At 38.8% G+C, this 25,557-nt stretch overlaps 1 protein-coding gene across 15 annotated transcripts in view; it reads left to right on the top strand.

Annotated features, from left to right (window-relative positions):
- Positions 1 to 25,557, top strand: part of CACNB2 (calcium voltage-gated channel auxiliary subunit beta 2) — a 431,046-nt gene that overhangs the window by 279,275 nt on the left and 126,214 nt on the right. For 12 of the 15 annotated variants that reach the window (XM_066232419.1, XM_066232417.1, XM_066232418.1 and 9 more), the window contains one exon: positions 12,305 to 12,424. In XM_066232419.1, the coding sequence (XP_066088516.1) occupies positions 12,305 to 12,424 (120 nt within the window). Of the gene's footprint in view, positions 1 to 11,021; positions 11,480 to 12,304; positions 12,425 to 25,557 lie in introns of those variants that run through there. The other 3 variants (XM_066232430.1, XM_066232424.1, XM_066232423.1) reach the window with 1 other exon arrangement.

Here is a 25,557-nt window from a genome sequence, read left to right as displayed (position 1 = left end):
TGTATGTATTTATACAAATGATTCAGGCTTTTAAAATTTTTTATCAAATATAATCATTATAAGCATTTGCCTATAAGCTCTTTTGCCTTGTAACTATTATAAAAGTTTGTAATAATTTAATAAGTATATGGACCATAATTTAAAATTTTTTAATTTAGGCCCCAGAAGTGAAATCATTAGTCTAGATACTTGTTAGCCTAGATCAGACATGGCCAACAGTTTTTGCCCCTGGGCCAGATTAGAAAGAAAATGTTTTTCATGGGCGGATGAAATATTAAAATTAAAAAACATTAAATACAAAAATGATTCATTTAAGTAAACAAAATTTTATTATGTAATTTGTTTATAAATAAATAAGTAATTTAGTACAACAAATTAACAAAAAACTAATGTGACGTGTTGAGGCGCTTTGCATTGCCTATTATTTTTTTAATATCTGGCTCTGTACTTATAGTAGCTATTCTTAACACAGCCTCCAAATGTAAATCATTCAATCTTGATCTTGTACTTTTATTTAGATTCATGAAAGAAAAAGTTTGTTCACAAATATTAATATAAGTTGAGCTGAAGATTACTAAATATTTCTTGGCAAGTTTTTTTAAATTTCCATATTTTCTATTAATCAATTGCTTATAAAAATTGCACAGATGAGTACAAAAGTTGTAAATCTTTATAATGGAATTTTTTTTAAAAATAAAGAAGTATTGTGAATCCATTCGACCAATTATTGAAAGTTAACTCTAGATTTGTCACACGCGGAATTCTTTTCCACGTATCACTATCTTCTCAAATATCTTGATTTCCAATAATCAAAGACACTTCTACTTCTGAGTAGCTAAGATTTTAACTCTCATTGTTGTACAATGGTTAGATATCACAGTTTATGTATAACGATTTAAAAGCACCACTTATTTCATTTTCACAGTGCGTCGTGCAGAGAATATTAAAAATTTAATCGCAGGCCGCATAAACTCATTACGTGGGCCGGATCCGGCTCACAGGTCGTATGTTGGCCATGCCTGAGCTAGATACATCTCTTGGTACAAATAAAAAGAACAGTGTTTTCCGAAAGGATTGTATGAAAGTAAAAAAAACCAGCAGCAAGATGTGAAGACATCAGTTTTACAAATCCTTATAACATTGTGAATTGGTACTTTGCTAAAAAGAATACTAATGTAATGAGAAAATGGGTTTGTGTTTAATTTAGTGAGGCTGAACACTTTTGCCAAGTGCCTGTGACTAGTTGATTATTTTGTGAATTTTGTTATTCATAACTTTTGTCTATTTTTATCTATTGATCTCTTAAGGTTTTCATATCAATTATGAAAGTATAACTTCTGAGTGTGCAAAGAATTTTAGAGAGTCAATTCTTTAAGGACTGAAATCACACCCCTTTTCACAGCTGTGTGGTTCCGTGGAATACACAGAGGATTGCTATCCTTTACTGTCTGTGGATTGCCTGTTTACTGCCACAGGGCAGAATTTGCCCTGAAAGGCAGAAGCCAAGATTTACTGGTTGATTGTTACGCCACTCAAGGAAAGGCTCGCAGCTGGACGTGTCATCTTTTGATATAGCCTCTATTTAGTGGTAGGGAGCCCCCTAAGTTCTTTCAGAATTTTATATTTGTCCAGTTAGTGAGTTGCATTCCTTTAAATGTATTACTCAAAAGTGTATGGAAAAATATCTTCCTCCTTTGCTGGCTGGATTTTTAAAATATTTTGTCTTATTAGAAGTATGTATACTCACATTTTCTGCTGTGAATTTGAAGTCTATTCTCATAGAAAGGGGGGAGTGCATGAGAAGTAACAATCAGTACTAAAGAGTCATACAGTATATCATATTTACAATGTATTTTGAATCATCTGCAAAAAATTCAAGACTGTTCTTTCTAGTAGCTTTGGTTTAGCATACTCATTTGGGATGGGGGGGAGGGCGTAGCCTAGAGAATACTTAACCTGACTTGCCTCTGGCTGCACAATGAGTCATTAGCAGCTTTAGGATGGGAACTTTGAGTCCCTGGAATAAAGAAGTGGAATTAATGGGAAAAGAAGCTTCCTAGAACATAAACATTAATCATATTTTTCAAAATATAAAATCTCTCTTCAATTCCTTGAAAGATGGATGCTATATAAACTTTAAATATAATGACCTTCTTTTTTTACTTTCTTTTTTTTTCTTGAGTGGTTTGTTTGTTACGGAACACATTTGCCCAAATGACCTATATATAGTTCAGTGGTCCCCAACCCCCGGGGCCGCGGACTGGTGGGCCATTTGGTACCTCCGCAGAGAAAGAATAAATAACTTACATTATTTCCGTTTTATTTATATTTAAGTCTGAATGATATTTTATTTTTAAAAAATGACCAGATTCCCTCTGTTATGTCCATCTAAGACTCACTCTTGACACTTGTCTCAGTCACGTGATACATTTATCCATCTCACCCTAAAAGCCGGTCTGTGAAAATATTTTCTGACATTAAACCAGTCCGTGGCCCAAAAAAGGTTGGGGACCACTGCTATAGTTGACTTTTACACTAAGTCAACAAATTTGGTATTTATTGAGGTTTATAATAAAACTCCAAATAGTATATCTTCACGCTGAAATCTTTGATTCTTTTACTCACTGTAGGGGAGACTTATTGGCCACTCACTATGAGTTGGTCAAATTGCTGTTGATACTTTTTTTGGGGTAAGAGGCATGAGAATGTTTAGAAATATTTAAAAATGCTACAAAGGACCTTTATTGTGGAAGAGCTTCAAGATGTGAGACGTGAGGGAGAATAGGCTCTCTCTGGTAACCTTTATTTATTCACTCATTCATTCAAAAAATGCTTAAAGAGCATGTATTCTGTGCCAGGCACTATTCTAGGCACTTGAGATAAATGAGAGAGCGAAACAGAAAACAATCTCTGCCTTCGTGAATGCTATATTCTGTTGGAGGGAGACAGACACTAAACAGTAAATATAATAAATAAGTTATATTTCATGATAGGTGGTAAAAGCACTATTTTAAAAAAAGTAAAACAGCATAATGAGATTACAGTACAGATAATGGGGCAGGCTGTGGGATTACCATTTTAAATAGGATGGTCACAGAAGGCCCCACTGAGAAAGTGATGTTTGAGCAAGACTTTGTTAGAGATGAAATTAAGCAAGACTCATGGAGACAAAATACCTCAGCAAGGCAACTTTAATAACTTCTACAGAAGGGCGTGCTGCTGCTATAAACGTGCAGGCAGAGGGCAAATTCTGTTTTTATTCCTAACGCAGGCCCTAGGCTGCTGGGTCTTGTTTGATTGGCTGGAGTGTTGACCGTACAATCTTATTTTTTCCCCAACTGGCTAGTTTAAATGGCCGCACCAAGATAGAAGGGAGAGATGGGGATATTATTAACTAGGTAAGGGGGTTGAGGAATGGTTGGATGACTGGACATACAAGCTGCAAGATTGGTAAACAGTTAGCTACTTCTCATTCTATTTCCCAGTCAGAGGAATCTGAATGAAGGGGGTTGGGAAATTAGTTGAAGAAAAGAACCTGGATTAAACATTTCCTTCACCTTGAAGGAGGTGAAAGGCAGTCCTGTGGCAATCTGAGGAGAGGCTCCTCCTGGTGCCTGTGAGGAGCCGGTGAGGTTGGAGAAGGAGGTGTGTGTGTGAGGGAGGGTGTCAGAGATGAATGGAAGAGGAGCCTTAGAAGGACTGACAGCACATAGGAAAGACTGAGAGAGAGGTTTCTCAGAAGCCACATTGAGAACGTGAATAAAAGACAGCGGGTGATGTTAAATAACTATGCTAAATCTAAATGCTATTGATAGGTTAAGACCAGCACTGAGAATTGAGCACATGGTTTGGCTGTATATCATTGATCACCTTGAGTAACAGTTTGGTGGAGTGGTGGGAGAGAGTAGCTTTAAGAGAACTGAAAGAGAAGACTGGAGTGAGCAGAGGCAACTTTGAGGCATTCTTCCTGCAAACAAGAACAAAGAGATGGGGTAGGAGCTAGCAAGAAAATAGAGTTAAAGGAAGGTTTTCTTAGGCAAAGAGAAACACAGAATGTATGTATGCTGATTGGAATGGTTCAGTAGAAAGACTGACAGAGTGATGTCCTTGCAGAGGTTCTAAACTTGCCGTGAAGTCCTCTACCAAAAAGTTCCTACATGGGAGTCATTCACTCCTCCTTTTCTCTCATTTACTTTTTAGCGGTATTTTGAGAGAGTCCACCGCTCCTAAGTACTATTTTTCTGCTTCTTGCTTACTCCTTTCTATTCTCATGACAGAAAGGTAAAGCTTTTATAAAGAAAAATTATATGAGAGCAAAAAATTATTGTCATTTATCACCATCTGTAATTAAAGGCCTAAAACGCACACACACAGACACACACACACACACACAATGCTATATTATAATTATGAAGGGAAATTATTTATCCTATGCTTGAAATGTAAACTTAAAATAATATTAAAATTAGCCATCTATCTAAGTTTTTCAAAGTGCTTCTTTTTGACTGTCAAATTTTGCAAATATTGGACAGAAGCTATTATACAAAATATAAACAGCCATCAAACCCACACTTTAAGGTATTATTTGGTGATGACGTTACTCAAAGATTTGTTAGTCACAGCTCTGTGCTCTACACCTACCATTTGTGCTTTTTAATGGCTTCAGCTTTAGTGCTGGAAACTAGCAGCTATTCCTATTGAACTGAAAGGTTACCCAGAAGGCGCCTGAATTCCAGCCAGCTTTCAGTCAACACGAGCTGCCAAAGAGGCTACTGAAGGCCAGTTTGCCAAGTTATGCTCATTTTCAGGGAAGAGAGGAAGATTTAAATAGCCAGTTTCTTGAATTTCTTAACTTCCTTTGTTTTCCTGTTCTACTATGTACTTTCTAGTGTAGATGAGTAATGAAAATAATGCTTTACAACTTGGAGCTCTTTGATGTGAGGAAAATTTCAAGGTAGCAGCCAAGTCTGAATACTTCTTTCCACTAAACAACATTACATCGATGAATGAGAACTTATCTGTGTTTTATTGGACCCTCACTTTACCTTCACTGCCATTAGGAAAGATAAAATTTGAGAATATGTGTGTGTGTGTGTGTGTGTGTGTGTATGTGAGGGAGAGAGAAAGGGAGAGTGAGAGGGAGAGGGAGAGTCAGAGAGAGAGAGCCCGCCAAGTTCAGCAAAGATATAGCTATGAACTTGGCAGTCATCATGGAATTTATGACCATTAGAAATGTCTATTCATGTCCCTGGAAGACAGAAGGGGGTGTTTTTGATTAATAGAAACATCAGTTGCATCTAGGGATATGTTCTAGCTTTTATTACATGAATTAATGTATGCATGGGACTTGCATTCAGATTGCTAAAAGTTAACTCCTACCTCAGTTGCTTATTAGTTTTGTAACCTTGGTCAGGTAACTTAAATTCTCTTTGCCTGTTTTTTCATCAGTAAGAATAAAAAATGATTAAAGATTAAATTATATATTTAATGCTTGTGAATCAACCCAGTTAGCATAGTGTATGCATTCATTAAAAATTAGTGATAGTTATCATTCAAATACATAATCTAATCTAAAGTAAATTGATTGCCCTCATTATTAACATAATATAGAACAAGCTAAAAAGTATACTTACTTTAGCTTTTAAGACAGAGTGCTGTATTTAGAAGGAAGAAAGTCAGAGAACTTGGTTTAAATCTCAGAAGACAAGACTGTTCCGATAAAGTGGAATTTACTTACAATTTAAATGCTACTTCTAATTAAGAAAATCAAATATGTGTAAGGAGTTTTTCTGTGAGGTGATGCCGTATCAACAAAAAAGATTCCCACAATCCATATTTTAGGGGTGCCTGAATGCGTACTACTTGTGGAATGAGAGAGCAGAGAGAAGGGAAGAGATCTGAAATACGCCTGAAAAACTAGCCTGTCAGCTATACTGACTATTTTTCCATTTTTTCAAACTGCTAATTCTTTGCCCTCAGGGCTTTAGCAAATGCTGTTCTCTCTGCCTAGACATCTCTTCTGTCAAGATATTCCAGACCTAATATTTTTCTTTACCCTTTGGGTTTTCACTTAAATATCACCTCTGAATATCTTATTCTAACTGTCATCTTCCCATCGTTATTTTAAATCAGCATGTTTTATTTTTTTTCTCACTGTAATTGCTGATAAATTTTTTTTAAATTGGTCTCTATCACTAGAATATCCAGTTCTATGATGGAAAGAAAGCTTTAATCCTATCACAATCATATTCCCAGCATTTAATTTACACTTACAGCACTTATAGTTCGAAATGCATATTTTTGTTTTTGGAGGGTTTACTTTTTTGGTTAAGTGTAATGTCTTCATCAGTACATACTATAACCACGCAAAATTAATAAACTTTCCTATGCTCTTGAGAAAATTGAAGCTAATGCTTTAAACCTTTATATAATCATAAAAGTACCACACAGGGTTGAACTTACATAGATTGATTACCTTGACTTTCATTAATATTTTGATATTAAACCAATGGTAGGCCAATCACATTTGAGATTTCATTACTGGATGTATTTGAGTAGGAATTCTGTGACATTTGCAAACTAAATACAATAGCAATGAAAATGTGCTTCATCTCAATAGCCTACCGATATCATGTTTGAATTTTTAGTGTCAGGAACACTCATTATCAATGAACAGTGTATGGTTTTGTTTCTGAAAAAAAAAAAAAAACCCAACAAATAACAAAACACAAGGAGCACTTATTTTCTTAGAGAGATCCAAGATCTCTTTACAGAAAAAAAATAATAAGTTAATTCTTCTAAACTGTGGAAGGAGATAATACAAGAAATGAAGGAATTATCACCCCCAGCCAAAACAAGCAGACAATACAGGAGAGAGAACCCTTCTTCTCAGTCCTCAGAAGTCTATTCTATTTTGCTTCATTTAAAGAAGATGTGGGCCTGGTCAGAATGGTGGTGGGATGTCTGTCTATCCCATGGTAGGTCAGGAAGAAACAATTGAAGTCAAATTTGCTGTTGGCTTAGCATAGTCCGCTACATGAGGAGGTTGTTTGAAGTCTTAAGGATTTTGGATGCGCCATAACTCTGTCTAAAATTTAGTGACCTTAGGATATTATAAGAAATTGATTCTGCCCAAGAGTATTGCTTTAGACTTCAAGTTAAAATGTCATACAGAAATGGATGAACAATTTGGGATAAAAAATGTCACTCTTGAAGAGGTTTTTAACTCTCATTCTTTTGACTTTAAAAGGGAAAACACTGTGCACACTCCAGGTAACTGATGCTGGAAATATATAAACTTTATTTTTAAAAAAGCCCAATTTTATAAAGACAAAAAAAAAATGTGCTAAAGGAACAGGGTAATCATTTTGTGTCAATACTTGACATAAAAATGTTTGGGAAAAAACAGAAATTGAATAATATATATAAGCATAAATTAATTCCATTAAACTAAAATTTCCTAAAAGCAAATGAGACATATTTAGAGTGAGAGTTCTAAGGATAAATATAGAAGATTCTGGATAATCAATTGGTAGACCTTAGGTGCTAGTTGTATTTTGGAACTGAACAATTAGGAATGAGAACATTAAGATGTAGAAAAGGAGCCTGACCAGGCAGTGGCGCAGTGGATAGAGCGTCAGACTAGGATGCAGAGGACCCAGGTTTGAAACCCCGAGGTCGCCAGCTTGAGCGCGGGCTCATCTGGTTTGAGCACAGCTCACCAGCTTGAGCCCAAGGTCGGAAGGGGTCACTCGCTCTGTTGTAGCCCCTCGGTCAAGTCACATATGAGAAAGCAATCACTGAACAACTAAGGAGCTGCAGTAAAAAAATCGAAGAATTGTTGCTTCTCATCTCTCTCCGTTCCTGTCTGTCTGTCCCTCTCTCTGTCTCTTTCTCTGTCTCTGACACACACACACACGTGCGCACATACACAAAACATGTAGAAAAAGAGATGTGGTTAGCTAAACATGTACCTGCAAGGACAAATACTACAAAAGACTAGTTAATCACATTGTAAAAACTGGAGAGATCAGGGTATATCTTGTAATGAAGCTGTTCTGGAGTTAATGGAAATGGCTGCCAGCTGTTCCTGACTAAAGACAACTTCAGGCAGAATGACCCAGAAAGTCCATATGGTACGAAAGGCAAAGTTTAATTAGCTCTATCACTTCTAACTGCATATACTCACACTCCCAGAAGGAAGGAGATTAATTGTAATGTGCATGTTGGGAGGGTGACTTTCAAAATTGTAGTAACTCTGGAGGCTACAACATGCTATTTAACAATGGCTATCTTTGGTGGTAGGATATAAGGTGACCTTATTTGTGTCTTTCTTTCTATAATGGGTGCATGGTAACTTCTATAATGAAAAGAATTTTGAAAGTACATACTGTTACAGTCACAAGGTGTGAAAGTAATGTGGCCCCTTCTATAAGCTCCTCTAAGCATTTCATAAGCTACAGTTCATAGTCACATTTCATATTGTAAAATCATTAAGGGTTAATACATTGTTTCAAATATTCCAAAGATCATTCCCAAAAGTCAGTGTAGAGGGTTTTGTTTATTTGTTTGTTTTTTGTGACAGAGACAAAGAGAGGGACAGATAGGGACAGACAGACAGGAAGAGAGAGAGATGAGAAGCATCAATTCTTCGCTGCAGCACCTTAGTTGTTGATTGACTGCTTTCTCACATGTGCCTTGACCGGAGGGCTACAGCAGAGCAAGTGACCCCTTGCTCAAGCCAGCGACCTTAGGCTCAAGCTGGTGAGCCTTGCTCAAACCAAATGAGCCTGCGCTCAAGCTGGTGACCTTGGGGTTTTGAACCTGGGCCTTCTATGTCCCAGTCCAACGTTCTATCCACTGTGCTACCACCTGGTCAGTTTGTTTGTTTGTTTGTTTCTTTGAAACCACTTAATTGTTTAAACCTGGAAACCTGTCCTAAAGTGACTGCAATAAAAAGCTACATCTGGCCTGACCAGGCAGTGGTGCAGTGGATAGAGTATTGGAGTGAGAATCAGAGAACCCAGGTTTAAAACTCTGAGGTCGCTGGCCTGAGCACAGGTCACCAGCTTGAGCCCAGGGTCGCTGGCTTGAGTGTGGTATCATGGACATGGGCCCATGGGCTCTAGCTTGAGCCCAGGGTCGCTGGCTTGAGCAAGGGGTCACTCACTCTGCTGTAGCTCCCCCCCCCCCCCCCAGGCACATATGAGAAAGCCATCAATGCACAACTAAGGTGCTGCAAGGAAAAACTGATGCTTCTCATCCTTCTCCCTTCCTGTCTGTCTCTCTGACTGTCACACATCAACAAAAAAAGCTACATCTGATTATTAGCAAAGGACTTTTTAAATCTTACTTTTTAAAACAGGGGAAAGATCACATACATTGTGTGTGTTTAATACTCTAATTCTCATTATGGGCTTCTTTATGACAAACTTTGTGTCCTCACTGAGGTGTGACCTGGACTTTTGGCAGGTGACTCGGTGTGGACCTGAGGCCTTTTTTTTTTTTTTTTTTAAGTTTTTTTTTTTTATCTTTTTTATTTATTTTTTATTTATTTATTCATTTTTTTTATTCTTTATTTATTTATTCATTTTTAGAGAGGAGAGAGAGAGAGACAGAGAGAGACAGAGAGGAGAGAGAGATAGGGGGGAGGAGCTGGAAGCATCAACTCCCATATGTGCCTTGACCAGGCAAGCCCAGGGTTTCGAACCGGCGACCTCAGCATTTCCAGATCGACGCTTTATCCACTGCGCCACCACAGGTCAGGCCTGAGGCCTTTTATGGAGCCTAAAATTGTGCTTCTTGGTAATTATCTACTGTGCTACCCCTGCTTCAGGTAACATTCTGGTTAGGTTAGGAATCTCCTATATACTATATGTGTTGTGTAGAAAGACATTATCTCACTGGAAAATTTTACTTGAACAAAAAATTGAAATGCATTTTATATCTTCCGTGCGTTTTGCATTCATTTCATAACAATATAAGTAAACTTATAATTAATTATGTAATGATACTACCATTAAGAAGCTTTCAATCTATTACTTTTATTCTAAAACCCCTATTCTACTATATTTTTTAATATTTATGTCATGAAGACTAGTCTAAGCCCAGACCTGAAAGGATGAAAGAAAAGAAGCGAGGAAGAAATTCTTAAGAAAGAAATGCCTTTCATTTACATAATACTGTATAAAATAATTCCCCCACCACACTCCAACAAAATGTAACTTAGGATGCTGTAATAAAATGTCATTTTCTTCAAGAAACCTGAAAGTGTGTATTTCTTCACATATAAACTTTAAAAATGTAATTCCACTAGTACAGGGAATCAATAACAAGTAAATTTCCTTCTCAAACCTCAATTGCCTTAATTATAAGAAGAATTTGGACTAAATTGTTCCATGAAACCTAACTAACTCAAGCTATAATCCAACCAAGCTTTGACTCTTTATAATTATTATTAAAACAATTCACACTATTATGTATTCCAGTGACTTTATTTCAAGCGGTAGTTTCTCAGTTGGAGGAGCAGTTCAGTCATTTTGAGCTTGGTTAAATTCATGCCTTGGAGCTGTGATTACTTTCACGTCCTAATTAAATGGGAAAATTTTTCTTTTGCATCTTGTTTGGGAAGTTGCAAGCAATCAAAAGCAGTATGCTATTATGGTTGATGAACATTTTTTTTATTTTTGCTGTCCAATAATATATCTATATCTAGATATCTATATAGATATAGATATTATATATGAATTCTCATGGCATAGGATATAGATCCTCGGCAATCAGGGTTATGGAAAGGGATCATTAAATAAAAAGATTACATGCTGTGGCTTTGAGAGAATGTTTACACTTCGGATGCAAATAGCAATTTGACACAGACTAACAATGCGTGTGATCTGTCTCTGTGAAAGACTACCTATGGAGCATGCCCAGTGCGGTGAGTGCGTCCTCCGCCCCCCTTCCCTCCAGATCTCTGAAGATAAGGCTTGAACTTTGTACTTGCAAATATCACTGCATACGTTTTGCGCTAGGTTTTTTTGTTTGTTTTTTTAAGGTTCTGTACCAATAATCTTAACAACCAAAGAGCAGGGAAGAGAATATTCAAGGGAGTAAGATGCAGTAAGTTTAGAAAGAGTTGGTGCCTATATTCCAACGCACTTGAAGTGTTCCTGTTTTTCAAAACAATATAAAGCATTCGAATGCTTGTTTTGCCCTCTGGGATGGGAAATTTAAGAATCTCCTTGGATTGTAGTTCTCCGGGTAGGCAGTGAAAGCCCCGGAGGCTGGAGAGCGTGAAGAGGGCTGCCCAGAGCATGGCTGGGGAAGGAGCGGAGGTTGTTCCGCAGGGCTGTGCGCGCGCCTGCGGTCTGTGCCCGGGGCTGCAGCTGCGGATGCGAAAGGCGCTGTCTGGCTAATGAAGGCCACCTGGATCAGGCTTCTGAAAAGAGCCAAGGGAGGAAGGCTGAAGAATTCGGATACCTGTGTAAGCTCCAGGGCTTTTTGTTTGGGGAGGCGTTATTTTACCTTTGCTTTTGCTATTATTTCCGTGAGTGGCACGGGCTTCTTTACTTAGTAATATGATCTGAATCGTAGGAGAGGGAGCCAGGGAGAGTCTTGTAATTTTCTGAGCTCCTTTTATTAGGTCGTGATTTATTGTCAAAGGAGATATCCCGGGCAGGTGTTTTCTGGAGACAGGTTATGGTAATCTCTATTTAAAGGTATTGGGAAAATGTGTTGCTTAAAACAGTGAGTGGAGCTGACTGCTGTTGTCTTACAGTTTTGACAGAGATGGTGTTAGATGAATAAAAAGGTACAAAAGGATGCTTAAGATTAAAGTGGGAGTCAGTTCCTAGTAGTGACGTTTTGGAGAGTTGAGGTTTATAACTCGTTTGACTTTCTTGTATTTTATTAGTGGTATCTTCTTTCTAGTTGTAAATACTTGCTTTAGCATGTAGATTGTTCTTGAAGCCATCCTTGAAAACCATCTGTGCCCTTCAGCCCTGCACTGCAGGAAGAGCTGGTTTCATTTTAAAGGAACTTGTTCTGGCTTCCAGGAAGGACAGTAATTGTAACAGAAGGCTTGGGAAGGAATGATAACTTGGTAGGCACAGCTAGGTAGCTATCCTAGTGAATGGTCTGCAAACCAGGACATGATATTTCTAGATGGTTTGCCATGAGATGGTTTATTTTCTCCTCTTTTCAGGAACTTGTAGCAAAATCTGGGAAGCTAATTGTAGTGTCAATGAAACATTTCCAATGCCAACGTCATAGATGGAATCTATTTTAAACTGTAAGTTTTCCTTTCCAGGGTTCGGCAGACTCCTACACCAGCCGTCCATCCGATTCAGATGTGTCTTTGGAGGAAGATCGGGAGGCAGTGCGCAGAGAAGCTGAGCGACAGGCCCAGGCCCAGCTGGAAAAAGCAAAGGTAAAATCGTTTTCCCTGCCAAGCTCTCTCTGCCGGTTGTACCGGGTCCATGATGGACCACCTGTGGATGTTTCCCCTAAAATGTATTGTTGGGTTCTTACAGTATTTCATTGTCTGGTTTAAAAGAGGTACAAGAAATGAGCTTATGTTCTTCCCTTGGTAGAAAAAAGAAGTGTGACATATAAATGTGATCTTGCCTTTTATGTTATTTTATAATCCAAGCAACTTGTTTCCATGGTGGATGGTTTATTTAGACACACAAAAGGATCCCTGATTATACAAAGAGAAAAAAACTGTATCTGATATCTAAATGATTTTACTTTATTTTTACAGCAGGCCACTTCTCTGTTTAGAAAAACAAACTTTCTTCAAGTTAATGTTTATTTTGGTATTTATTTCAGTAATCTGGTCCCCAGATTTTACTCCATAGGTGCTTTATAATAGTAATTTCTTATATTTAAAAAAATAAATCATATTACACTTTTCATAAATAAAGCAACGAAGGATTTTGTTAACTGGAAACATTTCTTCCCTTGGGGTATTCCTCTCCATCCTATAATAGTAAAGTGCATACTTATATATGGAAGGAAGACTGGAAATCAGATACGAAATGTATAAGTACAGAATTTAGCTGAGACTGGATTAGATTTCACTAATTGTCATGATTTGAATTCCTCTTTCCATGTAGTCATTTGAATAACCGCTATTCTAAAGCATGGAAATTGTTGTTCAGTTTTAACATACCTTGGTGTGTGTGATGCTCTTAACTTTCAAGTCAACATATTTTAACAAAGTTGTTGGTTTGTTTTTTTTTAAAGAAATTGTTGCTTTGGAAAAAAAGTACTGTTGATCTTGTTGAAAAATCAAGGGTAATGTTAGAATATTTCTGCTGGCTGCTACATCTCTGAAATGAGGGAAATCTCTGTGTGTTGCTATGGGAATCGTGGCTTGGAGATTGTGGTTTGGAAGTATGGACAGCCCTTATGTAATATTCATGACCTTTAGCACAGCTGCCATGGTAATTTTCAGAGAAACTGCCAGGAGGCCATGACTCTTAAAAAGCAGTGTCTCCATACATGAGAACAGTGTTCTCACCTCGCTGCCCGGGGAGTCATCCTAGGCACAACACAGTCTTGACTGCAAGACACCCATAAGTAGCAGGAGCAGGGAGCTGCTTAAGCAAGGTGCGGCCCAGTCTCTGTCAGTTCATCCGCTCTGCCAAAGTTAATCATGAAAAAATGATGTGACGACAGGGCTGAAACAGGAGGACATTATGCTCAGTAAAAAAGCCAGTCGCAGAAGAGCAAACACTGTATGGTTCTGCTCACATGAAATATCTAAGGTAGTCAAATTCATGGCAGAGACAAGGTTGCTAGGGGCGGGGGAGGGATAAATGGTGAAACGTAAAGTTTCAGTTATGCAAGATGAATAAGTGTGGAAGTCTGCTGAACAGCAAACACTGTGCCTGTAGTTAACAGTACTGTACTTTACAAATTTATTAAAAGGACAAATCTCTTGTTAAATGTTACTACAATAAAAATTTAAGATGAAATAAAACAGAGAAGAAAATTCAGTAAAGAATGTATGCCTAGTAAAGTTAATTGCCACAGGTTTGCAGTGTAGCTAGTTAATGTTGCAGTTTAGAAGCTGAATTTTACCTTCTATATTTTGTACTAGGGTGCAAAGAGAAAAATAAAATAGTTTATATTCTAGCCTGGCCAGGCGGTGGCGCAGTGGATAGAGCGTTGAACTGGGATGTGGAGGACCCAGGTTCAAGACCCCGAGGTTGCCAGCTTGAGCGTGGGCTCATCTGGTTTGAGAAAAGCTCACCAGCTTGGACCCAAGGTCACTGGCTCGAGCAAGAATTTACTCGGTCTGCTGAAGCCCGCGGTCAAAGCACATATGAGAAAGCAATCAATGAACAACTAACTAGGTGTTGCAGCGAAAAACTGATGACTGATGCTTCTCATCTCTCTCTGTTCCTGTTTGTCCCTATCTATCCCTCTCTCTGACTCTGTCTTTGTAAAAAAAAAAAAAAAAAAAAAAAAAAGTTTATATTCCAGAAACAAGAATGTTTGATTTGCACTAATTTATTCATTTGATTTTCACCTACTAAAATGTTTCTCAGAATTATACCACATCATCATAGAACCCAAGGTGTTGTAGATTTGGTTTTCAAAGTCTTCAGTTAATCTGATTGGCAAATTTTTGTCCATGACTGCTGTGAGTCCTGAGTTAAGTAACACAACTTCATAGAGGGACTTTTTTATATATAAAGGTTTTATTTATTCATTTTAGAGGCGGGGAGAGAGAGAACAAGAGAGAGAGAGAGAAAAGGGGGGGGGGGAAGAGCAGGAAGCATCAACTCCCATGTGTGGCTTGACCAGACAAGCCCGGCTTTCAGCTTTCAAACTGGCAACTTCAGTGTTTCATCTACACTCTATCCACTGCACCACCACCGGTCAGGCTTCATAGAACTTTTAAATACCATATTTCCCTATGTATAAGACACACCTTAATTTTGGGGCCTGAAATTTGAAATGTATTATATAAAGTAATTGAACTCAAGTTATGTTCATCATAAAATTCATACAACTCCTCATCACTGTCAAAACTCCATCCATTAGCTTGTCCTCATCTGTGTCTGATGATAAATGACTGTCTTCAATAATTAGCGCAAAAACAACCACAAAAAAAAATAACTGTATAAGACGCAACCAGCTTATAGACCTCAAATTTTTCAGAAAAAAGTGTCTCTTATACATGGGGAAATATGGTATCTTGCAAACTAGCGTGGATCAAATATTGATCCTAAATCAGACCAGCTTCATGTTACTTGTAATACAGACAGAAAAATTTATAGTTACAAATAACAGAAGATGAAAACAATGAGAATTTAAAACAAAGCTAAAATAATTGAAAGGCTACTTCCTATTTTAGTAAATATAGTTCATTTACATCCTTTTTCTTAAAAATTAGGTCATTATCTTAAAACCCTGGTCTGACAAGGTGGTGGCGCAGTGGATAGAATGTCAGACTGGGATATGGAGGAACCAGGTTCAAAACCTCGAGTTTGCAGCTTGAGCGGAGGCTCACCAATTTGAACAAGGGGTCTCTGGCTGGAACGTGGGATCATAGACATGACCCCATGGGCGCCAGCTTGAGCCCAAAGGTCTCTAGCTTGAGCCCAAAGGTCTCTAGCTTGAGCCCAAGGTTGCTGGCTTGAGCAAGGGGTTACTCGCTCTGCTGTAGCCACCCTCCCTTAAGGCACATAGGAGAAAGCAATCACTGAACAACTAAGGAGCTGCAACGAAGAATTGATGCTTCTCATCTTTCCCTTCCTGTCTGTCCTTATCTGTCCCTCTCTCTGTCTCTGTCAAAAAAAACCCAACTTTGATGTAGTCAAAGGAGTTACACTAGGGTAAGTATGAATTTTAATATGTTCTGAGAAAAGCTAGGACTAAGATTTAAGTTTACTTTATTTTAAAATCATAGTTTGGTAAGTCTGGTTTATTAATTTTGATATTTTTTTAATTTAATATTCTTGAAGACGGAATATAGAGAGATTCATTCATTAGATTATTTTTATCTGTTCCTCTCTAAAATATATTATTGTGCCTTTCTTGAGACTTATTTCAAAATGAAGCTTTAAAGTTGAAAATATATAAATTCATCATTTAATTTTTGTTAGTTTAAAACACTGCACATCCATTTTGAAAAAATCAAAAGTCTTATAGATTTATTTGTAAGCATCATAGCATCTCTCAAACAGAAAGCCGTTGTAAGTGGATGCTTTCATTGACCCTGCAGAGCCCGTGCAGAGGTCTGTGCCAACACCTGGAATAAACCTTAGCAGCACTAGCAGAGCCTGACCCTCTATCAATGTGAACTACATCACCCATTAATTTGCCTTAAGAATACACCTGAGAAATAAGGTGACTGGCAAGTGGTAAAACCAGAGACACTGCCTTTTGGAATTAAGTGACCTACAAATGTTTAATATAATCAGGCACTCTGTGCTTTCAGTTAAACCCAGTACTTTTCACTACACCTTGTGGCTTCTCGTAAACTAGTAAACTTTACAGTGAACAAATTCTATATTAATTTTGAGGCAAATACATATCAACTAACTTGACCTTTTGGATTTTTGTTGTTGTTGTTTTTAACTTGGTATTTTGGACTCCAAAATGCACATTTTGATTCTGTTCAGTTTTGCCATACTTTGTATTCTCACCTTATAAACTGGTGTGCTTTGACTCTGCCTTAAAGACAAGTAATATGTGAATTTAATTTATTCACGCATTGATCTTTTTTTTTTTTTAATATTTTATTTATTGATTTTTAGAGAGAGAGAGAGAGGGGGAGAGAAGGGGGAGGAGCAGGAAGCATCAACTCCCATATGTGCCTTGACCAGGCAAGCCCAGGGTTTCGAACCGGCGACCTCAGTGTTCCAGGTCGACGCTTTATCCACTGTGCCACCACAGGTCAGGCTCATTGATCTTTTTTAAAAAACAGCTTGCTATAATTCATTCAGTACATACAATTCAGGGCTTTTTAATATACTCACAGAGTCATGTAAACATCAGTATGATCAATTTTAGAACACTTTTCATTATCCCCCCCTAAAAAGAAATACGTGGTCTGAATTACCAGTCACTCCCCATTTTTTCCAACCCTATTAGCCCTAGGCAGCCACTAGTTAACTTTGTCCCTAGAGAATTGTCTGTTCCAGATATTTTATATAAATGGAATCACACAGTAGGTGGTCTGTTGTGACTGGCTGCTTTCACTTGCATAGTGTCTTTGGTATTCATCTGTGCACGCATCAGTACTTTATGCCTTTTTATCGCCAAACAATATTCCATTGTATGGTTGTATCACATTTCACTTATTCCTTTAGCAGCTGGTGGACATCTGGGTTGTTTCCACATATTCACAACATGAATGAAGATGTTATGAATATTTGTGTACATTTTTTTTGTATAGTCATGTTTTCATTGCTCATGTGTGTATGTAGCAGTGAGGTTGGTGGTCATATGATCACTTTTTTTTTTTAGCAAGAGAGACAGGGAGAGATGAGAAGCATGAACTTATAGTTGCAGCACTGTAGTTGTTCATTGCTTGCTTTCTCATACATGCATTGACCAAGGGGGCTCCAGCTGAGCAGTGACCCCCTGCTCAAGCCAGCAACCTTTGCATTCAAGACAGTGACCATGGGGTTATGTCTATGATCCCATGCTCAAGCTGGTAAGCCTGTGCTCAAGCGGGTGACCTTGGGGTTTCAAACATGGGCCCTTGGCGTCCCAGGCCGATGCTCTATCTACTGCGTGGTCAGGCTGATCATCCTTTTTTTAACTGAAATAATGATTTCTTTTCTTTTTCCTTTCACCCGAAGGTAATCATTTCTTCCCTAAACACAGGGACTCTGAGATGTAGAAGGAATTGGTGCAGAGATGAAATAGGTTCAAAGTTGTATTTTTGTGCGGTGAATTAATATATTTTAAGTTTATTGTTCATGAAGTGAAATGGCTACCATATTAAAGAACTTATATTAGTCTCAGTGGCTGAGTAGAGGGACTGAAAAGACAGAACCACAAAGAAGAAACAGGCTGACCTTTGCCTGCAGAAAACTACTCCTGTTGGTCTAGGGCCCTGGTCGGCAAACCTTGGCTCGTGAGCCACATGTGACTCTTTAGCCCCTTGAGTGTGGCTCTTCCACAAAATACCACGTGCGGGCGCTACCTCGATAAGGAATGTACCTACCTATATAGTGTAAGTTTTAAAAAAATTGGCTCTCAAAAGAAATTTCAATCATCGTACTGTTGATATTTGGCTCTGTTGACTAATGAGTTTGCGGACCACTGGTCTAGGGAGAAGAGTTTGGCCATAAATCATGCTAATTAGAAGTAGAATAAAAGAACCTTACTGGAATTGAGAGATCTGACAGCATCTGAGGAAAAGACTGCCCCTTGCTGTTAGGAACAGAAAATCCTTGGAGGAGGTGGTGTCCTAAAACTAGGCAGGTGTCCCCAAACTATGGCCTGCGGGCTGCATGTGGCCCCCTGAGGCCATTTATCCGGCCCCCCTCCGCACTTCCGGAAGGGGCACCTCTTTCATTGGTGGTCAGTGAGAGGAGCACTGTATGTGGCGGCTCTCCAACGGTCTGAGGGACAGTGAACTGGCCCCCTGTGTAAAAAGTTTGGGGACCTCTGCTACAGGATGGACAGATGGAGTTTAGCTTATGAAGTAGAAAGTGGGAAATGGGGAAGAGGGAAATGCCTCTGAGGCCTAATCAGTAATGTAAAGAAAGGCCAATGTAAGGAAATACTTGGCAGCAAGAAAATACAGGCTCTTCCACAGTTAGGTTCCTTTTTTTGAGATCTTGCCAACTTGAGAATGTCTCTAGCCTCACAGTTAATCATTTGGCAGGTATAGTACTCATATGTGAAAAACATCTTCCTTCAAAATTCTAATGATACTGTTTTGTGGTCTTCTAGTTCCAGCTCTGTTGATAGGTTTGCTGATGTCATTTGATCCTTGAATGTGGTTTAAAATTTTTCCCTACTATGCTGAAAACAGCTCTTCCTTTGGTATTTTGAAATTGGACCTTTGGTGTGGGTCTTACTGTTTACTGAGCCTGGCTTCTTTTATGCATGTTCATTGTGAAGGATCAGTCACTTCAGTTCTGAAAAGTGACTTTTTTTTTAGATAAGTTTTCCACAGTATTTTTCTCTTTTTCTGGTTCTCTAGTTTGTCAGATGTTTGATGAGAGCTTTCTTCTGTACTAATTTTTTTTCTTACTTATAGCTCCATCTTTTTGTTCTATCTGAATTTTTTTCCACTTCTCTTCTAACACATTTATTGGAATTTTTATTATTGAAGATTCCTAATTCCCAAGAACTTACTTCTCATCTCTGCTTTTATAGATTCCTATTCTTATTACATGGGTGTAATATTTTCTCTAATATATCTTAAGATTATATTTTTTTAAGATTTCTGGACTGCCTCTGGTTTTTTAAACTTTTAAAAATTTGGTTTTATTTTTATATACTGAAGACTTTTTCATAGGTTTTATTTCTGGTTGTTCATTCGTAATTAAGAGCAAGACATTGTAAAACAGACTGGCAGCTTTGAGTGTGACAAAGCTTTTTTTTTAAATTATTGATTGGTTTTAGAGAAAGAGAGAGAAACATCGATCTGTCATTTCACTTCATTATGTATTCATTGGTTGACTCTTGCCTGTGTCCTGACTGGGATCCAACCCACAACCCTGGTGAATTGGATGATGCTCTAATCAAGTGAGCTACCCAGCCAGGACTCACAACAAAGTTTCTTGACTGTTGGTCTTTTATAGGGCAATTGGTTGGGGGGGGGGTCTTTCAGTCTGGTCAGTGTCCCCAGAGAGGGGCCCTCAACCTCCTGGTATTTTACATTCTCAATCTTTCTGTTCTGTTAATTACCACTGTATATTGCTTTCTTTACTTGACCTTTGGTTCTACTTGCATCTCACTTTCTGATGTTTACATCTGTGCATGTATATTTTTTGGAAAAAAAAATTTCCAGGAGGAAGCATATGTTCAGTTGACCATATTTTATTTACCATATTCATCCATAAAAATACTTTGAAAGAGAAAAAAATGTTTCTCATAATAATACAAGGAGGAAATCTTACCCATTTGGAGATATTCCCCTAATTGGCTTTTTCAGAAGAAAGAAGAAAAAGAAGAAACATGAATGTTCTTTTATCTTCAACTCAAAGATGAACTTTTTATTTCTAAGAATGTTAAACATGTTTTTACAAATGGGGCTTATTGAAAAAATTATGTGGGAGGTAGGAGGGAAGTGTAAGTTTATGTCTATATTGCATACATTCTTCAACCCACAAGACTCACTGTTGGAGAGGATCTAAAGAACATGTATTAAAATAAATGGCAGCTTATAGGACAAAAACACATTTAATTGGTAAACGATAAAATCCAGCAGAGAAATTCCATATAGAAAACACACAGTATGTCAGATAGTCTTAGGAAAACATTTCAGGCTGACATTAGTTTCCCATCATTTATTTCAATGCTGTCTTTTAATTTTTGCATTGAAAACTGTCAGTTCTCTTCTGCGTACAGCAATTACCTTCCAAATAGAATTACAAAACTGGCTAAATATCTCTAACTCCCAGCAGCATGGGTTAATTTATTGTTCAAGTACACACTAGTTTACATTACGTTTTTTCTACCTGTAAGAAATAGAAAGACCTGGGTTATCCTCTGAGTTAACTGATAAGTATGACTGGGTAGGTATAATCATATCCAACTTTCTCCAAGTATGGTAGTTGACAATTACAGTAATAATAATGACTGTTTATTGTGTGATTACTGCTCATTATAGATAATTTGAAAGCTATAGGAGGAAAAAGCAAAGCTTTGTGTCTTCATAACATTTTGAAATACTTTTTAGCACTTGTAATCATGCTGTACCTATAGCATTGATTCCTATGCCATCTTTTACACCAGAAGATTCCTCACTTACTCTGTTGGCTTTTGCCACCGAACGAACTGCCCTCAGTTTAGTGGCTTAAAGTCACCACCGTTTTTACTTAGTTCACAGTTCTCTTCCATGCACCAGTGGCCAGATGGCTGGTGAGCTGGTGACCAGTGGATCTAGGATGGCCTCTTGTTTGTGTCTGCAGGTTGGCAGCTGTCAGTTTGGGTTTCTCCTTCTTGACTGGGTGGGCTCTCATTCCCTAGCAGGCTGGTGGGCTCACCCTCATGCTGGTGTCAGGGTTATAAGCACATCAAGAGAACAGTGAGTGATATGCAGGTCTCTTATTGTGTCATGTGTGCTAATGTTGGTCAGAGCAAGCCATCTGTCTCAGCTCATGGTGTTGGGAGGGCACTACCAGGCAGATTCCACCCTGGGAAGTGTTGCAGCCATTTTCTGTAACAACCTGCCACACCCATCATCTTTCTTTGAAAGAAGAAACTCTCCTTTTTTTTCTTTTGACAGAGACAGAGAGAGAGAGAACAGATAGAGACAGACAGATAGGAAGGGAGAAAGATGAAAAGCATCAATTTTTCATTGTGCACCTTAGTTGTTGATTGATTGCGTTCTCATATGTGCCTTGACCAGGGGGCTACAAGCAGAGTGACCCCTTGCTCAAGCCAGCGACCCGGTGCTCAGGCTTCTGAGCCCGTCCTAGTCTGACGCTCTACCACCTGGTCAGACACTCTCCGTAGTTTTTAAATCAAACAACCCTGTCTTTCCTCTTATCCCATCTTTTCCTTTTTGTTAATGTCAAACTTAATTACCCCAGGCTTTATCTCCTCATTCCATTTCTTCCCCACTTCCTTGAAACTGATTTCTCTGTCTCTCTTTCTCTCTCCCTCTTCCTCCCCTCCCCTTCTGTCCTCCTCCCCCTTCCTCTCCCTCCTTTTCCCTCCTTTTCCCTCCTTTTCCCTCCTAATGGTCTCTAGTGATTTTCCAAATAAGTTCACTGACCTTTTATTACTCCTTTGACTTCTTTATAAGCCTTACCTTGTTTTACTTCTCTGGTAAGTCAGTTTTGTTTTGCAGGTGCTGGCTATAAGACAAGTCTATTTCTTCTACTTCTCTGGTGGCTTTTTCCGTCTCTTCTGCTGCAGCTTGTAGTTCCCTGCATTGGAGTGAGCAGGTCCATCCACCCCAGGGTTGAGACTGACCTCCTGGCCCAGCTTTAGGCGTGTCATTGGTTTTCAGACTGCTGGGTTCCTCCGCAGTTGCTGCAGCGGCAACGGCTGTCCAGCAGTTTGTGTTCTGTGTGTTTCTCCTGACTCAGCTGAAGCAGCATTCTCCATTCATTTGATACATCAGCACTTCCATATAAGTTTTTTTTTTAATATAGAGCTTCACATCCATAATGAATTGTGAGCCACTGCCATTTTTCCCTTTACTCTCTCAGTCGTTTTCATGGCTTCACCTTTGTCTGCACCTCTGCCCCTGACCTCTCTCCCTGTTGTTAGTATCTCACGTCTTCCCCTTTGGGCAAACCTGTCAGGTTTATGCCCATTTAACATTGAGCTTCCCGGTTTTTTCCTCCCTTTCTTTTCCCCATTTCTGTCAGTGTTGACTTGATCCTCCCAAACATGAACTTTATTCCAGGGTTTGGCAGGTTTTTTCTGTAAAGGGTCAGATAAGAAATGCTTTAGATATAACAGGTCATGTTTCTTCTGTTACAACTACTCAACTCAGGGAAACCTGGATTCAGATTCTGTGTGTGCTGTGGAGACTGGTTGCTAGACCTTTTGATAAGTTATGTGGGAAGCTCAGTCATGGGTCCACGGGAATTACACTAGCTGGCAGGTGTCAAGTTTAGGGTTCCCGGTCAGGGGCCTGGCCTGGGCAGACGCCACTGGAACACAAAGCTCCTGCCATCAAGGTCAGTGTTCCATGGGGAGTTTGTCTCAGACGTTTTAAAACCACTATCTTCATTTCCTCTTTAGTTGTATTTGGTCGCCATGCACTATTACATATGGTCACGATCACAGCTGAGTTATTTATTTCTAACTTGGTGGTGAGTGCTATGTGTGTGTGATCTGCAGTGTCCAGTGGCTGCTGACCCAAGTGGGACGTGATTGGCATTGACTCTGTCACTTGACCTTCACAGCAGCTCACCATGTCCAGTCAGATGGTATCTCCATCCATCCCTGTGACTCAGATATGTGTCCTGTCTCCCAAACTAAACTTTGCCCCTTGAGAATCAAGGTGTGTTCTGTACTTCTTAGCCTCACTGGTTCAGAGTCCTGCCTCAGTTATCAAGAATGAGTTAAAATGCGTTCTTGCTCTTCTCACATGCTGTCTTCTGAGTAACACCTAGGGGAGGGGAGGATTATTATAAACTTTGCAGCTCAAGCTCTTTTTTTCTTAGCAAACTATCGCTGAACAACTTTATTGTGTCATTCTAAACACAGCCTAAGTACCTGATTCTTCCACTCCTGTTTCTCTGACAGATTTGAATGGGAAACAACATAAAAGCTTTATGCACAGCTGACCACAGTCAACCTCTCTCTGCTCCTGAGTCTTTCCCCGCCAACAGCTAAATGATAGATGTTGAAAACTGGGGAAGCATAGAATTTCTTCAATTAGCTATGATGAGTGGAGTTGTGCTGTGAAGCTGGGAGCTAAGGGGACGGAAATTAAAGATGTGTTAGATGTGGTTTTTCCCCTCAAGAAGCTCATGGTCTAGTAATGATGCCAGAAATGTGTGTCACTGACTGAGAGTAATGTGTAATGTGGTAAGTGTTAGGCTAGCAGCAGTGTGAGCCAAATACTGGAGGAATGGTGAGCAGGGGGCCTCAACACTGCTGGGGTAGAGGGGGGTGGAAGGAGGAGCTCGAGATGCCCTCACTGATAGGAGAACTTGGGCCAAAAAGCCTTTGTTAATCAGCAGTGTGCTTTGCTAAGGTTAGAGTGATCGCTGAGGTGTCCAACAAAGGCTGTTATTTTGGTTTATTTTTGTTTTTAATCTCAATTCCAATTTACCTTGTACTCACCATACTAAAGTATTTTTTTTACCCTTAACTATTTTGAAGTGTACAGTTCAGTAGTGCTAACTCTGTTCACATTTCCCAATAACAGATCTCTAGAACTTTTTCATCTTGCAAAATTGAAACAACATACCACCTGACCTACGGTGATGCAGTGGATAAAGCGTTGATCTGTAACGCTAAGGTCACTGGTTCAAATCCCTGTGCTTGCCTGGTCAAGGCACGTCTGGGAAGCAACTATATTAGTTCATGCTTTGGGTTTTTCTCTTTCTCTAACCTCTCCTCCAAATCAATAAATAAAATTGATTTAAAAAAAAAACAAACCCAACAACTGAAACAATATATCTATTGAAGAACAACTTCCCATTTCTCCCTCCCCCCCCCCCCCAGTCCCTGCCATGCTCTGGGTCCCCCACATAAGTGGTATCAGACAGAGTTTGCCCTTTAGTGACTGGCTTATAATATACTCAGCATAATGTCTTCAAAGTTCATTCATGTTGTAGCATGGGACAGAATTCCCTTCTTTAAAGACTGAATAATAGTCCATTCTATAGAGATATCACATTTTCTTTATCCATTTATCTGTTGATGGACATTTGGGCTACTTCTACCTCTTGGCTATTGTGAATCACTCTGTATTTTTTGGATTTATTTTATTGATCTTGTTATGCTGTACCATCAGCAAGTAGTAATTATAGCCTATGTTTCTACAGTGTCTCATTATTGAAGCTTCATTGATTCACTTCACCTGGTCCTTGCAGCTTCCCGGTGAGGAAGTGAGGGCAGGTAGAGTTACCCCATCTTGTGGATGAGGAAATTGATGGTGGATAGTGACGGGTCTGGCTCCAGGTCATTGAGCTCTCAGATGGCAGAATTTAGAACAAGGACCCAGGCTTCTGTCTAGTAGGATTCTGTTCTTAGGGCCTTTCACCCAGTCAGTGAGCCCCTGTTAGAGTTAAACTGAGAATGCACTCATGCTGCCACTTTGTTTCTTTTTCTTTTTTTAACGTTTATTTTAATGATTTTAGAGAGAGAGAGAGACAGGAACATCAAGTTGTTCCTGTATGTGCCCTGATTGGCACCTCTGCTTCGGTGTGATACTAACTACGCTGTCTGACCAGGGCACCTCTTTGTTTCACGCTCTGAAAAAATTAAAGGGGTAAAACAATTTTTTTCTGTAATGGTAAAAGAAAAAAAAAAAGACAGGGTAACCATGAAAACAAAAGAGTGATGTTTTTAATCACCTCTGTTATTTTATTATTTTTTTTACTACTGAGTCTAGATAGTAGCACTAGAGTTTATATATGAAATACTCACCTTTCCCCCCCTCCACATTTTAAGTTTAGATTGTGGTCTTTATACCACTCATTTGGAATGAATACATTTTTACATTTTTAACGTCACTTAAAAATCTTGAACTAAAGTTTCTGGAACCTAGTAGGCAGTTAAAGAAGAGCTTTCAGGGTATATGTGTGTACTGTATTCTGGGTTAAAAGTACTGTAGATATAAATGGAATGTTCCTGAAACCATTTGAATATGATCTTCCTGGAGAGAAATGGAAAAATAAGCAAATATCTAGGAAGTAGGTTGTATGAAGAATGCTGAAGAAACAT

This window comes from Saccopteryx bilineata, chromosome 5 (assembly GCF_036850765.1).
Source record: "Saccopteryx bilineata isolate mSacBil1 chromosome 5, mSacBil1_pri_phased_curated, whole genome shotgun sequence".
Lineage (NCBI taxonomy): Eukaryota > Metazoa > Chordata > Mammalia > Chiroptera > Emballonuridae > Saccopteryx > Saccopteryx bilineata.
The sequence above is the reverse complement of the archived record's forward strand: the minus strand, read 5'-3'. Positions and strand labels throughout refer to the sequence as shown.